At 42.0% G+C, this 15,792-nt stretch overlaps 2 protein-coding genes across 5 annotated transcripts in view; one reads left to right on the forward strand and one right to left on the reverse strand.

The window, feature by feature from the left end:
• The first annotated feature begins 527 nt into the window (after positions 1–527).
• On the forward strand, positions 528–9,649 carry SERPINA10 (serpin family A member 10). Its single transcript, XM_032287533.1, has 5 exons — positions 528–627; positions 3,224–3,976; positions 5,278–5,551; positions 6,900–7,050; positions 8,813–9,649. Exons 2-5 carry the CDS (start codon positions 3,274–3,276, stop codon positions 9,002–9,004), a joined length of 1,320 nt encoding a protein of 439 aa, XP_032143424.1. The 5' UTR covers positions 528–627; positions 3,224–3,273; the 3' UTR covers positions 9,005–9,649.
• Positions 9,650–13,499: 3,850 nt separating this feature from the next.
• PPP4R4 (protein phosphatase 4 regulatory subunit 4) overlaps positions 13,500–15,792 on the reverse strand; it is a 114,073-nt gene continuing 111,780 nt past the window's right edge. Inside the window, exon 24 of one of the 4 annotated variants that reach the window (XM_032287535.1) lies at positions 13,500–14,616. In XM_032287535.1, coding sequence (XP_032143426.1) covers positions 14,592–14,616 — 25 coding nt within the window. In that variant the 3' untranslated portion in view covers positions 13,500–14,591. The remainder of the gene's footprint in view (positions 14,617–15,792) is intronic. The other 3 variants (XM_032287537.1, XM_032287534.1, XM_032287536.1) reach the window with 3 other exon arrangements.

Genomic DNA, 15,792 nt, shown 5'->3' on the forward strand with positions numbered 1-15,792 from the left:
TAAAGGGTCTCCACCAGCCTCGACTCTGAGTAGCCGACAATTCAATCTCGAGTCTAGCAACATTGTGAAGCAGGAAATTTACCTTGAAAGGAGCTATGTACTCTAAGTAGTGATGTACCTTGTCTGCCTCCCCCCACTGGACTGGCCAGCTCCTTGGGGGCTGAGAAAGCAAGTCTCAAAACATCTCTGCTGTGCCCCCCCAACCCATACCCCCATCATGTCCAGTACCGGGTTGGGGACTCAGGAAGCATCTGTGGGATCCCCTAGTGCCTTCGTTCTAGAGCTGTTCAGCACCCATAACAACCCAAGAGAAATCCCCCACACCCCACCCACAAGGAGCTGAATCTCACTGAGGCCAAGCCTTGAGTTGCAAGACAGAAGCCCTCGGGATGGGATGTGGGTCATGCTCCAGGTTATAGGAGGAACTGGTGGGTACAGGAAGCCTCCCACTTGGTCTTTGGTTTTTGGAAATGCCACCGTCACAAGCAGGATGTTAATCAGTAACCATCCCACGGAGGATCATACTTTGGAATAGCAAATATTTGCTGAAGGTTCTGGGCTGCAAAGCTGAAGCTTTGGTTTTTGCTCTGAATGAAGGACCTTCCCAGGACCCGAGGCCACACACTGGTAAGAGGTAGTGGGTTACAGGAGACCTTCAAAGAGTCTAACCAGAAGGGACTGGGAGAGATGTTCTCATCTCTGGGTGGGCACCAAGGTAAGGGCTATGTGGCTGAGCAGTGCAAAGGCCTCCATCCGCACTCCATGGGGACTGCACATCCAGACTGGGGGCTGGAGTGGGACGAGAGGCAAATTCTAGACACAAGGGCCTCCTCTGCAGGAAGGAGGCCAAAGGAAAGAGGTTGAAAGGCTTGACATTTCACCCACTGCAATTCACTGCCAGAGTGAACAGGCCTCCCCTTCCCATGGCTGAGGGGAGGTGGGCGTGTGTGCTATCCCAGGGCTGAGAAGTGGCAGGTGAGCTGGTGATTCCTCACTGCCTGAGTTCTGTCTAGGAAAGTGCATCGTCACCATGTTGGATGGTGCCCTAGTCCAGGAGTGCCTCCTGCACTCCTGGCCTAGACTCCAAAGAGTTGGGTAGATGAGCAAAGACCTTAGGGGATACGTGCCCAGGCGCGGCTGGGGATTACTGGGCTGCCACTCTGCAGACAGCAGGACAAGCTTCAACAGCAGGGAGGTAAGACAGCATTTGGAAGCAGTGACATCTGGTTGGTGTGCCGGGCGAATTTCTGGACCACTGTGACAGGGAGAAGTAACCTTGAATTCAGGAGTATTCTGTGTGGCCTTAATGTAGAAAGTAGCACTAAAAAATACCACATCATCATCTTAGCTCAGGCTGCCCTTACCACCACTGACTGGGTGGTTTCAAAAGACATCTATTTCTTGCAGTTTTGAAGGCTGAAAGTCTGAGTCAGGGTGCCAGTCTGGCCAGATTCTGGTGGGGCTGTCTTGTTGGCTTGCAGATGGCCCCCTTTTCACCATGTCCTCCTGTGGAGAGGATGTGCAGAGGAGGGGGGTCTGTCTGGTCTCTCTTCTTCTTCTAACAGCACTAGTGCTGTCACAGTGGCCTTGCCCTCATGACCTCATCTAATCACTTCCCAAGGCTCCCAACTCCTACTGCCATCACACTGGGGTTAGGGTTTCAACTTATGAATTCTGGGGGGACACATTCAGCTTATAATAAAAGCATGAAACTGGGGTGCATTTACACTGAAAGAGCTATTTACCCAACATGTACAATACCTGAGTGACCTATTGAACACAGGTTTGCCATTTAGAGTCTACAAGAATTTCCTCCACAGTGTCCTTTGGGAAACACAGTGTAAGTTATTTCACTGCTTCTGTAGGGTAGAGGGTAGTGCCATTCAGACTGCAATGAGGCCCTGAATTCCAGAGTGCCTCAGCATCAGCAAGGAGCAACATGTTGGGCCCCATAACAGTGCAAGTTATTTCACTGCTTCTGTAGGGTAGTAGGTAGTGTCATTCAGACTGCAGAGTGAGGCTCTGATTTCCGGAGTGCCCTTCAGCATAAGCAAGAAGGCAGTTTTGTCCCAGGCATAGATATGGACTCAGCCCCTACATCAGGAAGAGGCCTGGGAGCTCTGCCTGCCACCACATTTTGCTGCAGGTGACCTTGGTCACGAATGAGTCTCTGCTGATGGGAATTATCATGAGGCTGGCAGCATCCACCTGGCATCCACTGGGCTGGGTATCCTGTCCCACCCAGATTCTCCCAGGGGAGTGGGCCCAGAGAAAGGATGAGGGAGGGCAGGCATCTCAGGTGTCCTGCCCAGCCAGCCTCTGGGATCAGGCCTGCTGTGTGGCTGAACACCGGAACTGAGTTTGGCCACAGCCAGGTGGCCCAGCCCAACCCAAGCCACCTATTTGGATGGAAAACATGCAAGTGCTTGGGAGCCAGGCTCTGTGTCCCAGGACATGGAGGGAACCTGAAAGGTGACGGCAGGGTGGGGGGACAGCTAATGGTGAGGAAGTGTGGCTCTCACACTGTGCACCTGGGGCAGTAGAGGCGGCAGGCAGCCCAGGTGGCTATGAGGGCTCCATGAGGCCACAGTGGAGGGAGCCCAGCCATAGGCTGCATGAATCACAGCATCTCCTGCTACCTGGGAGCCTCAGCTATAGGAAGGAAGGAAGACCTCCTCCAAGGAACCGCGTAGCAGAGGTGCAGTGCAAGAATTTCGATAAAAAATCCAAGGAAGCTCCAGCACTTTTCCCCTTCCTTGCCCAATGGCCATGCAGGCACTTCAATCCCCAGCCAAACAGGGCACAGGGCAAGACTGGCCGCCCAGCTGGATGGTCAGGGCAATGAATGAAGCAGATCAGGGAAAGGTGTGTGAGGACCTCCGATTCCACCTGCTCAGACCCCCACCTTCTGTGCTGCCTCCTGCTCCCAGGGCAGGGTCTCTTCCCTGGCCCTCAGGGAGGAGATGGGATGAATGGAAAAGGGGTCAGGACCAAGCTGCCTGCCAGCCTGGTAGGAAATGGGAACTGGAGGAGGTTTTGCTCTGTGAAATAATGCCCCCTCCTTAGGTGAGCAAATGTCACCCACACTTGTTCCAGGTCTCCCTGGGGCAGGGCTAACCTATTTGAGCCACAGAAAGGAGGCAGTGTTCCTGAAGAAGCTTTTACTATCCACAAAGACATTTTAGGAGGTGTTAAAACCATCTCTATCCTCTCCTCTCCACAGGAAGCCTTGCAACTGAAGGGAGGCAGTCCTTGGCCTCTGCAGCCGACCACATGAAGGTAGTGCCAAGCCTCCTGCTCCCCCTCCTCCTGGCACAGGTGTGGCTGGTACCTGGCTTGGCCCCTGATCCTCAGTCTCCAGAGGCCCCAGCCCCTCAGAACCAGACCAGCAGGGTAGTGCAGGCTCCCAGGGAGGAAGAGGAGGATGAGGAGGAGGCCAGCAAGGAGGATGAAGCTTGGCTGACAGCCAACGAGCAGCAACTTGCAAAGGAGACTTCAAACTTCGGATTCAGCCTGCTGCGGAAGATCTCCACGAGGCACGATGGCAACATGGTCTTCTCTCCACTTGGCATGTCCTTGGCCATGGCAGGCTTGATGCTGGGGGCCACAGGGCCCACCAAAGCCCAGATCAAGAGAGGGCTCCACTTGCAAACCCTGAACCCCACTAAGCCCGGACTCTTGCCTTCCCTCTTTAAGCGACTCAGAGAAACCCTCTCCCGCAATCAGGAACTGGGCCTCGCCCAGGGGAGTTTTGCCTTCATCCACAAGGATTTTGATGTCAAAGAGACCTTCCTCAATTTATCCAAGAGGTATTTTGATACAGAGTGTGTGCCTATGAATTTTCGCAATGCCTCAGAGGCCAAAGGGCTCATGAACAATTACATTAACAAAGAGACTCAGGGGAAAATTCCCAAACTGTTTGATGAGATTAATCCTGAAACCAAATTAATTATTGTGGATTACATCTTGTTCAAAGGTACTTTGATAATGTTCTGCTGTCTCAAGGCCGCAGGGCCCTACGACTGTCTCTCCCTTTCCTTCCGTTAGGCCAGCATATGGTTAACGCTAAGTGATTTTCTATGAATATGTTTTCAGGTTTCACAAACAGATTAATACACATACTGAATAGTGCCAGATGCTGTCACTTGAGGCCCTGCCATAGTATCCCATGTGCTTGTAGTGCTTATAATTTTCAGAGCACTCTACACAGCTCCCCTTTAATGTTTAGAAGCATAGGATCATTCAAAAAAAAAAAAAAGACGGCAGGGGATTATCTGAGAGATTTAGAATTGCACCATTGCTCCTTCATTTTTACTTTGTTGACCTGGAGCAAGTGACAAACTCTCTGCCCTTAGATTCTAATTATAGAAAATAGGGACACCCCAGCTACTATAGAGGCTAAATGAGACACTGAACATAATGTACCCAGATGTGCTTGGCACATAATAGACACTGAATATCTATTAGCTCTGTTTATTTCATCTTCCTAACTGCCAATCAGTAGGTAGAGTAGGAGTTGTTGTCTCCTTTCTAAAGATGAAAGCAGCTCAGAGAGGTTAGCTTGATAAAGGTCACGTAATAAATGGTAGAGGCAAATCCCAAACAAAGGCCTCCTGCCTCCCTAATGAGGCACTGGATGTGGGTTGGACGCCACTTTCGCAGAGCTGGTACCAGACTTGGAAAGCCCAGGCAGGGGAAGCCACTTTACAACCAGCCAGGACACACCCCCAGGGCAGACATTTGGGTAAAGTCCTGCACCTGCCTGATGGTGGCCTCTGCATTGTGGGGCCCCTTCTCTCAGAACCACACTAAACAGTGGGTGGGTGAGAAGTATCACCCCTGCCACCTTGGACGCTTGAGTGTGCTTGTGCCTGGTATGAATGAGACAAAGTAGCAGTCAGAGGAACCAGGCAAAGGCTGTCTTCTCTAAGCTGGGCCAACTATGAAGGAATGACTGTGAATTCCGTTCAGGTCCAGGACAGGGAGGGGAGCCAGGGATTGTCGGGAAACTTTTCCTTTCTTTGGTGTGCAATTCCAATAGCGCCTGTGAGTGGAGCTGTATTTTACTAGCTGGGCTAGAGGCCAGAGAAAGTCCTGTCATTTGAGGCTTTGAGGAAGTCTATTTTGCCTGCCTGAGCTGTGGAAAAGTGAACCCAGTTAGGAACGCCTTTCCTAGTTGGAACAAGAAGGGAGATAGAATGCTCCCTATTATTTGAGCAAGAACAATGCTTTTCAAAGAGGGGATTGTTACAATGAGTTCTTCTCTTACTTGTTCAGGGAAATGGCTGACCCCATTTGACCCTGTCTTCACTGAAGCTGACACTTTCCACCTGGACAAGTACAAGACTATTAAGGTGCCCATGATGTACAGTGCAGGCAAGTTTGCCTCCACCTTTGATAAGAATTTTCGTTGTCATGTACTCAAACTGCCCTACCGAGGAAATGCCACCATGCTGGTGATCCTCATGGAGAAAACGGGTGATCACCTCGACCTTGAAGACTACCTGACCACAGACTTGGTGGAGACATGGCTCAGAAACATGAAAACCAGGTACAACTCTTGCCCATACCCTATACAAACTCTACCTTTCCATACTTGCAAACACTCAGCACAATTTCATTGAATGCACTGTGGTTTAATGCCCATTCTCCTCCAGTGACTTATAAGCTTCTTGAGGGCAGCATAGCATTTTTTTTCCACTCTATCCCCAGCATCTGTCAGAGTGCCTGACTGATTCATTCATTGAGTCCACCAGTACTTCATGTTCTGCTACTGTGATAAAAGTACGATGCCAGGGATCCATCAGCAAACAAATCAGGCAAAAGTCCCTGTCCTCATGGAGCTTATGTTCTATTGAAGGAAGACAAACAGTCCATTAAAAATAGGTAATAATGCAGGGAAAATGGCTGCAATACTGATTCCATGGCTATCGCTTCTGAATTCTGTGACCCAGATTCTGGCAGAGATAAGTCCAGCTAAATGTCCCCAGAATTAGTTTTATCTTCATTATTCCTCTTTCATTTTTCTTCATATCTTTAGCACCTAACAAAGAACCCCAAACCCTAACAAAGCCCTCAATAAATGTTTGCTGAATGAATAAGTTTATAATCTTCAAGACATGTCATGTCCTCAATTATGTTCCAGTCTGACAGCCTGGACCAACTGTGCAACAGAGAGAGAATAAAGAAATAGTGTGTAGGTGGGAGTTCATACTTCCCAAGGCCCTACTACAGTATACAGCAGACACTGCTCTGGTACTTAACGTATAATATTCCTCTGAGCAATCCTGTAAAATTGGTATCAATATTTTTGTCTGCACTTCACGGATTAAGAAATTGGGACTTTAAAAAGACTAAATTAGTATCAATTTGTAGTTTTCACTTTTTTTTTTGAGCAGGAGAACTCATCTTTTGAAGCAACATATTTTAAAAGACTCCAGTATACAAAATAGATGATATTAAGAGTTTATCTCGCTAAAGATGGGTAGGGGTTGAAAGTTTTCTTTACTCTCCTCCACGTCCATCCCCAGACTCCTGGAGTCTGCAGAATCCAGGAAGTGAAAACAGCCATTATCCAGGAGACTGCAGGATTGCTGAAAGCAGCTGTCAATTCAGGTTGTTTTTAAAATATAGGGAAATGAACACATAGGTACTTTGCTAAAGAGAATGTAAGTCATTGGCTAAGGAATGAAACTCATTCACTGAAGCTGAAGTACTATTTGATAAGCTAGAAATATTTTCCCTAAGACAGACCATTGTAAAAGAATGACGCGAGCTACATAGTCAACTGAAAGACTCATTAATGAAAATAATCTTAAAGAAAAAGAATTGTGACCTTTTTAGTGTCCATAGACTATGGCTTTGTCTATATTTCACCGTTATCTGTTCTTGTACCACAGAAACATGGAAGTTTTTTTACCCAAGTTCAAGCTAGATCAGAAATATGAGATGCATGAGTTGCTTAAGCAGATGGGAATCAGAAGAATCTTCTCACCCTGGGCTGACCTTAGTGAACTCTCAGCTACTGAAAGAAATCTCCAAGTATCCAGGGTAAGTCAGGATCTTTCATCAGAGCCCAATCTCAGCAGGAAATGTCATGAAAACAAATGTTTTTACAAACCACTGAACTTTGATAAAATACTTAACTGTAGTAGAAAATTAGATTTAAATCCCAAATACTTGAAATTGTACCCAGGTTGGATGTTTTAAGAATTCTAAGCGACTTCATTAAAATACCTAATAAATCTATGTAATTTAAGTAGATCTCTCTCCCTCTGCTTAAAGTGCTTACAGAGAAATTTGCCCTTGAAATGGAACTGGTTTACAGATTCGTCATCATTTATGTTGAAAACAACTTGAATAGTTCATGAAATTACACCACCTTTACCATGATACCTAGACATCATGGATCCCAGCTTCTCCCTCCTTGTGGAAATCCCCTCCATAGCCCTGTAAAACAGCCCTCCAACTTCTCCCTCTTCCTCTTCATGCTTCCTGTGACAGGAAACTCACCATTTCTTTGAAAAGCTGCCCAGTCCACAAATGGCTAAAATTGATATATATATAGAGAGAAACCTGTAACTTCTACCTCATACTTTCTGGTACTAGTTCTATCTCTAAAAGTACTAAGAACAAGTTCAGTCACCATCTACATAGAATCCCTTCAGTTACTCAGTGTTTCTCATTGGAAGGTTTCTTGGTTTTGAGGGGAACTGCCTGTTGTCCAGAGCAGTTATGTGTGTTGCAGGAACTAGTTAGCATTGCTGGCCCGTGGTCACTAATGCCAGTCAGAAACTCCAGTCATCACTATAAAAATGCTCCTACACGTTTCCAAATGGCAGCTACACCTCTATACATTCTTCCTTAGCTGTGGGGTTTAACATTTTCTCATACAATTACAATTTTCAATTCCAAGAGAGACTGAAAATGACATCCACTTAAGTAGGACACAGTAGGACAGCCGTGGCCTGGAATCAAGTCTTATCACCTCAAGGGAGATAAGACAATTAAACAATCTGCATACCAGCACCTGAAAGTGTTTCTGCTACAAACACATGGAAAACTGAAATGCACTGCTGGTTTATGAAGGGTCGTCAGGAAATTTAAATTGCAAACCATTAAATATTCTCCCCCTGTTTGCACTGGGGAGTTAATTTTCCTCTAGGAAATCAGAGAATTTCCTGGAGTGAAAATCGTGTAATTACATAAATGTTTTCATTATCTCTTATAATACAGTAATTATATAGGTATATCACTCACATCCCATCATATTCCTATAAAAAAGGGCCTCCCAAACATAGCAAGCAGTCACAATATAGGCAGCCAGAATTCAGAAAGGTTCCAGGGACCCTTGGGCTTTGCCCAGAAAATGCCTCAGAGTAGTACCAGGTGCTGGGAAGCCAATACAGAAGACTAGCCATTCCCTGCCTCCACCTTGCCTGCCAAAAGGAAAATAAGAGGATTCAAGGGAACCAGGCGGCTTGAAAACCTTTTAGGAGCACCAGCTCAAGAATTAGTAGCATAAAGTACATACTCAATAAACATTTATTTGATGCATGTGTGCATCCTAAATCCACACCCAGAATGTGTTTCACATATTCCACAATACTTCACATTGGGTTCCTGAGGTCTACTCCTATGGCAGTCCCTGGTGCAACCCCAGACCACTCCTCTTAACATAGATGGGCCTGCTCCACTAAATACCAGGAGTATGACCCCACGGTAGGACCACTGTGAAGAATTTCAAGGGGCTCAATTAATTCCTCCTTTGCACTGTCACACAAATGGTTTTTCACATTATTTCCTTTTCCAGGTTTTACAAAGAGCAGTGATCGAAGTTGATGAAAGGGGCACTGAGGCAGTGGCAGGAACCCTGTCAGAAATTATTGCTTATTCCATGCCTCCTGTCATCAAAGTGAACCGGCCATTTCATTTCATGATCTATGAAGAAACCTCTGGAATGCTTCTGTTTCTGGGCAGGGTGGTGAATCCGACTCTCCTATGATTCAGGACATGCATAAGCACTTAGTGCTGCAGTAGATGCTAGTATCAAGCCTACACAGGATATCAGCAATGGATGGCAGGATAGAGTGTCCCTTTTGTTCTTAACTAGTTTAGGGCATTCTCAAATAAATACAGTAGTCTCCACTTATCTGAGGGGGATATACTCAAAGACCCCTGGCAGATGCCTGAAACAGTGAATAGTGCTGAACTCTATATATATTCTTTCCTACACATACATATCCATGATAAAGTTGAATTTAGAAATTAGGCACAGTTAAGAGATTAACAATAACAACATTAAGTAAAATGAGTTACTTGAATGCAGGCACTGCAATACAATGACATTCAAAGTAATTATAGAGAAGGCTACTAAGTGACTCACAGGCAAGGAGCGTAGATAGTGTGGAGACATTGAGCAAGGGGAGAATTTGCATCCTGGGCGGGGTGGGACATAGCAGGACAATGCAAGATTCCATTCCACTACTCAGAATGTCATGCCACTTAAAACTTTTAGATTGTTTATTTCTGGAATTTTTCGTTTAATGTTTTTGGACCATGGTTGACCATGGTTAAGTGAGACTGCAGAAAGCAAAACCATGGATAAGGAAGGACTACTACAAAAGCATTAAATTGATATATATATTTTTAAGAAGTTGTGCAATCTGTCTGGTATTTTACCTATTTCTAAGAGTCTTAGTTATTTGGCTGAAGACTAGCTGAGTAGAATATCTTTTCTCTGTTGCTCACATATTTGGATTTTTCAAAAGCTATAGGTGAGAACACTATGTCAAGATAAAGCCTTTGGGAGGAAGGCATGTACACTTCCTCCTTGAGTCATGTGTTTCTCTCTCTTTACTTCTCTGTGGTGCAAAATAAGTGCTTTAATCTATTGTAGAATCATTTCTTGCTGGCTGAAATCAGAAGAAAACAGCTCTAATCAGACCTGTTCACAGCATCTGCTGCTATGGTGCATCAAATCACTTGGCAGAGGCCACTGGCTGAATCACAGATCATCTACCTTCATTTTACAGAGGAAAGAAACAGGGACCCAGAAACAGTTCCACATTCTTACTTTCATGGGCCCTAGGCACTTTTACCCTTGTAGACTCCTCCTTCTTTCATGTATATATATGTTTTATGGCTGCATTGGTAAAAAGATGAATATATTTGTCTTTCAAAGTTGTCTGTTTAGCTTCAAAGTTGTATGTCTAGCATATGGCGCTAAGCAAAACACCTTCACGAGCCCTTACAGTACTGTCAGCCTTGGGCACTGTGTCTTCGGCATCTAGTGGTTAAGTCATACCTTATATCTCAGTGGGAAGAAAACACTTGTCCAAGGTCTCCCAGGGTGGCAGTGGCAGTCAGAGGCCTTCCTTTCCTGAGTCTAGTCCTCGAGCCCTTTTCACTCTTCCTTCCTTCCATCTAAAACACGTGATGGGGACCAGGTAAACAGAGAGCATGCACTACAGCTACCTGTGGGGGTTAAACAGAACATAAGCACAAACTTTGTCCCAGGGTGAAAAGGGAAATGGCAAATATCCCTGATTTTCCTTAGGCAGTCATTTTCTGTCACAGAAACAGAAGAGAGTATACTGAGTGAATCTTGAATAGAGTGTCAGCTATGTTGATTAAATGCCTAGCTGGATTTCTGTCTGTCTGCTATCTAATGTTTAAACAAATCTAAAATTCATTTATTGATTAGTTGTTTGACTAATGTAATATGAATAGGTAATATTAACATGAGTCTAAATACTGACTTTTCATCATTCCAAAACCTGGATTGATTTTTATACATAACCTGGAATGATGAAAAGTCAGTATTTAGACTGCATAATAAAACAAAATTCATTTCTGTATTAATTCCAAGAGCACTAACTGACACTCATGAAGAGACAGGCAATTCTAGGCCCTAGAGGGTCAAAGACAGAGGACTAACTCCTACATTCCTAAGTCACTTGTTTGTGTTCAGTTAGTCAGATTTGTTTGTGGAAAAAATAGTAGAAAGAAAAATAAAGTAGAATTCAGTCAAATTTCCCACTTTTAAGAAATGAAATCTGGAAAAGAAAGTCTGTGAGAACACAATACCCGCTGAAATCAGTATGGCCAAACCCAGTTATAAAAAGGTGCATTACTGAAGGATGCAAAAGCATGCAGATCAAAAACCTGTCTTCTTCCCACCACATCCACTGCAAGGCAACAAGAGCATAATAACTGTATTTAACATATTACTCTTTAAGGTAGAAAATGAACCTATTCTGTATTTTAAACGTATTTTCTAATGTTCCCCCACATTTGCTTTAAGAAGTTCCTAAGACACTCAGTTTCAGATTTCTCAAGTACACAGGCATGACTGAAAAATGCAGACCAATAAAAAATGTAACTTACCACACACACACACACACACACACACACACACACACACACACTGGGTTTCCGACTTAGCAGGGGAAATCTTAACATTGTACAAGTCCTCACTACATGTGTCAAGTTTTAAAAATTGTTCCTGCCGGGCGCGGTGGCTCATGCCAATAATTCCAGCACTTTGGGAGGCCAAGGTGGGTGGATTGTAAGGTCAGGAGTTCAAGACCAGCCTGGCCAAGATGGTGAAACCCCATCTCTACTAAAAATACAAAAAATTAGCCAGGCGTCATGGCATGTGCCTGTAATCCCAGCTACTTGGGAGGCTCAGGTGGAGAACTGCTTTAAACCTGGGAGGCGGAGGTTGCAGTGAGCTGACATAGTGCCACTGCACTGCAGCCTGGGTGACAGAGCAAGACTCTATCTCAAAAAAAAAAAAAAAAATTGTTCCTACACTCAACCATACACTCTCATACATACATGCTGTAACAACTGAGAACAGGTTACTGAATTAATCTAATTCATTTTATCCTCGTTGTAAAACTTCTACTCAAGCTGAAGAGTCTGTTTCATTTCAAAGATTTCTCATACATCCACCAATTGTATGGCAAAACTGACTCATCTCCAGACTAAGATATTCAAGCTCAGGAAATCAAATAATAGAAATGATTTTTTAAATGTATATGAGGTTATAAAGAAAAATTTTATGTGCTCCTTATTCAACCTCTATTAAGTAAAATCCTTTAAAGCCCTATCTCCATTTCTGTAGTAAAAGTTTTTTTGCTTATAAGGCTAACTAGTGAAATTTGTGGACTTATTCTTAAAAATGCAAGTTTTAATCATTAACAAAATGATGATGAAGATGTCCTTTTTCCCTACAGGTACAGATGGAGGGAGATTTTTCTTTGTCATGCAACTAGTTTAAAGAATCAATTTGATAAGTTGTTAAACTGAGAACTCTCACAAAAGTATTCATCTTGTTTCTGGTATAAATGTAGATACATGTAGATATTCGTAACTGTCATCAATTCATTTTTTATTTTGTTTCTATATAGCCGTCCTAGGAAGTATAATTTTAACAGATATTTCAAAGATTTTAGGAAATGTCATGTTCTGTTAAAAAATAACTTCTGGCCAGGTAGGGCGGTTCACACCTGTAATCCCAGCACTTTGGGAGGCCGAGGCTGGCAGATGATGAGGTCAGGAGTTCAAGACCACCTTGATCAACATGGTGAAACCCCGTCTCTACTAAAAATACCAAAAAAAAAAAAATTAGCTGGGCATGGTGGCGCATGCCTGTAATCCCAGCTACTCAGGAGGCTGAGGCAGGAAAATCACTTGAACCCAGGAGGTGGAGGTTGCAGGGAGCCAAATTGTGCCACTGCACTCCAGCCCACATGACAGAGCAAGAATCCATCTCAAAAAAAATAAATAAACTTCCATAAGTAAATTTGATTAACTGTTTTGATAATTTAGTGCCTAGGAATAAGACTGCAACTGACTGCTCTACATTTCTGAACTTTACAAGTAGCCATTTTTCTCTGTCAAATCATTTTCCCCTTCTCTCATTTGCATGATGGGAAATAAAAATTTACAATTTTGCTAAATTCACTATTTAACAAATAAATTGAAATTCTCCATTTTATTTAACAAAATGCTGACTATAAATCAAAGCACCAGAAAAACTGATGCAATTTTGATGTCTCATTATGTACCAAATTCTCCAGATCTTAATATATTCAATTCCACATTACTAGTGCTAGTAGGAGACATAATGAAAACAGTTAAATGAAATCCAGAGTGAGTGTGAGTGTATTGATTACTTTACCAGTACTGTCAAATTTCTCATACCTACTGAATTTTAACTACTGACAAAATGAATAATAACAATTCCATTTACCTGGTTGTCCTTTGGCAAAGGATATTATTAAGAATCACTAAAAATAGCCAAAAAGAAGCCATAAGGAAGGAAAAAGGAAAACAAATGGCATGAAAAGATCTCACACTGAGTAACTGTGCTCTTATAGTTGACGCTGGTATATTTCTCTTATTCACTACCTACAAATGAACTATCTTACTCTTTAATTATAGAATAAAAACTGCAGGAAAGTATTTAAAACTTTTTTCACAAACACAGGTATCTTATTAACCTATGTTTTATTTTGAGTAAATTCATTATTCATCATTTCACATTATAAAAATTAACCTCACACACATGTGCATTCACAAATTAGATCATCTTTACCATACACTGATATATTTAAAAAAAACAAATATTTTCTAGTATCAATATAGTTATATGCTTGATTTTGAAATAGAGAAGCTGACAATAGCTTCATACAGTATCTCTCAAGAACTGACAGTTTAAAATTAAGACTGTATATGTTCCACAGGCAAATTTAGATGGAAATATTAGCATTAGTACAAACAAATGCTGTTGACATAGCTTAAGCATGATAGCTTGGAATAACAGCTGATTCAGACTAGATTCATCATTTTAAATTAAATAAGGACAAGTACAATCTAAAATATAAACAAAGTATTTATAAAATAAATTCTCTAGGAAATAAAGAAAATCATCAATCTATTATTTTTAAGGTATTTATAGCTCAAAGTTATCAGAAATCTTTGTGGAATTTTCATTGCCAAATTTAAATTTGGGAATGTCTGGGTACAACATATTGTCTCCACAATCCGGAGGGCTGCCAAAATCGAAGACAGCTATTTGCATCCTTTCAGTGTGACTTTTCAAGTGGGCTTGGAGAGTCATGAGAAAATGCAGTATCTTTCTTACCTTCTAAGTCCCCTTCCAAGTGATTATCAAGCTAGGACAATTTCAGCTGATGTAGACTTTCATAGAATTTTTAAATGCCAAAACTCTAGAACAATTAAATAGCTGGTTTCCTGCACAAATAAATGCAGACTTGTCTCTTTTGCAGCAGTGGTTAAAGCACATACCTAGAGATGTTTTTCATTACACTTCACTATAACATTGGAATTCTGTAACCACATTATTACTCAAAAAGTATACATTATACCTCCTAGGGAATCTAATTTGAAACATGGAAAGTACATCAGCTGTCATTATATCTCTCTTTCTGCTCATTAACAACAACAAACAAAAACCCCCAAAATTTAAGAACAAAGCCCCAGCCATTGCTTTAGCTTTTGTGCACCAATCACATTATCTCCTGCTGCCTTTGTTTTGCCTCCTTCCTCAAGCAGTTGATTTAAGGATTGGATTTTCTGGATTTTCTTTGGGAGAAGAGGGGGAGTGGGGAAGGAGGGAGTGAGAAAGGGAGAAAAAGAAAGAAAACATGAAAAATGTTATTCATATAATGTTTACAAAGTAAATTAAAATATATACTCGGAATAAATCTAATACATGAGAATTCTCTTAATAGAAAAAATGAATTACACATTAAAGATTATTTAAAATTATCTTTAATTACCAAAAATTCTGTGTAAATCTAACATAGAATTCAATTTAATTCATACTTTCCTACATTTTTAATTTTGTATAACCATAATGGAAGTTACACAGACATAAATATATGAACTGCCTTAAAAGACAAAGATATAATACAGATCTATGCTTCCTTTAAGATGCCAATATTCCTAAATACCAAATGTGTCATCACAAGGACACTGAAAAGCTGGAGAATGTATTACATAGAATTTGAGAAGCAAAAACTGAGATAATTCATACTCTCCAAAATCACCTCACAGGCTTATTTTAAATAAAAAGAATATATTTTCATTTGGATATGGCCTGCTTTGAATTGTGGATACTATTTCACAAGAACAACCAACATGGGTATCATCACCCATCCAGCCATGTGGCAGTGTGCAGTCAAGAGGGATCCATATAAATGCCACATCAGATGGAAATACAGTTACAAGCTTGTGTATCCAGTTACATGTTAAAAAAGCAACTGTAGATATCAACATTCCTCATTTAGAATCAGAAAAGAAAAAATACACCCGATGTGATTTGTTATCAAAATGTTTGCTTCTAGATTCACTTTTTAATCAATTTTACATATATATAAATTATATAAATAATTACACATTATTTAGGTTGAACAAGAGAAAATTCAGTCTATAAAAAGGAAAAGCTTGCTCAACAATGAAAGAACAGATAAAAGGAGTAATCTGAAATAAAGGAGAACTGGCATAAATATATTGGGTTTCAATGATCTTTACTGTAAAAAATGCCTATGGCATTTAAAAATATATAGTAAGTGGACAAGAGAATATATTACTTTTGATGTTGCTAAATAACATGAACATAATTCCTCAACAGAAGTATTTCAGGGCAAACTTTTGGGAGGAAGCAAACTTAGGGTAAGAAAGAAGATTTCAGGATGCCAGAGCTAGAAGTCACCTTAGAAGAGGAACCATGAGGCGGCCCTGTCATGTGACAGACAT

The sequence above is a fragment of the Sapajus apella genome, unplaced genomic scaffold, assembly GCF_009761245.1.
Source record: "Sapajus apella isolate SASKATOON/1434 unplaced genomic scaffold, GSC_monkey_1.0 scaffold20, whole genome shotgun sequence".
Taxonomy (NCBI): Eukaryota; Metazoa; Chordata; class Mammalia; order Primates; family Cebidae; genus Sapajus; species Sapajus apella.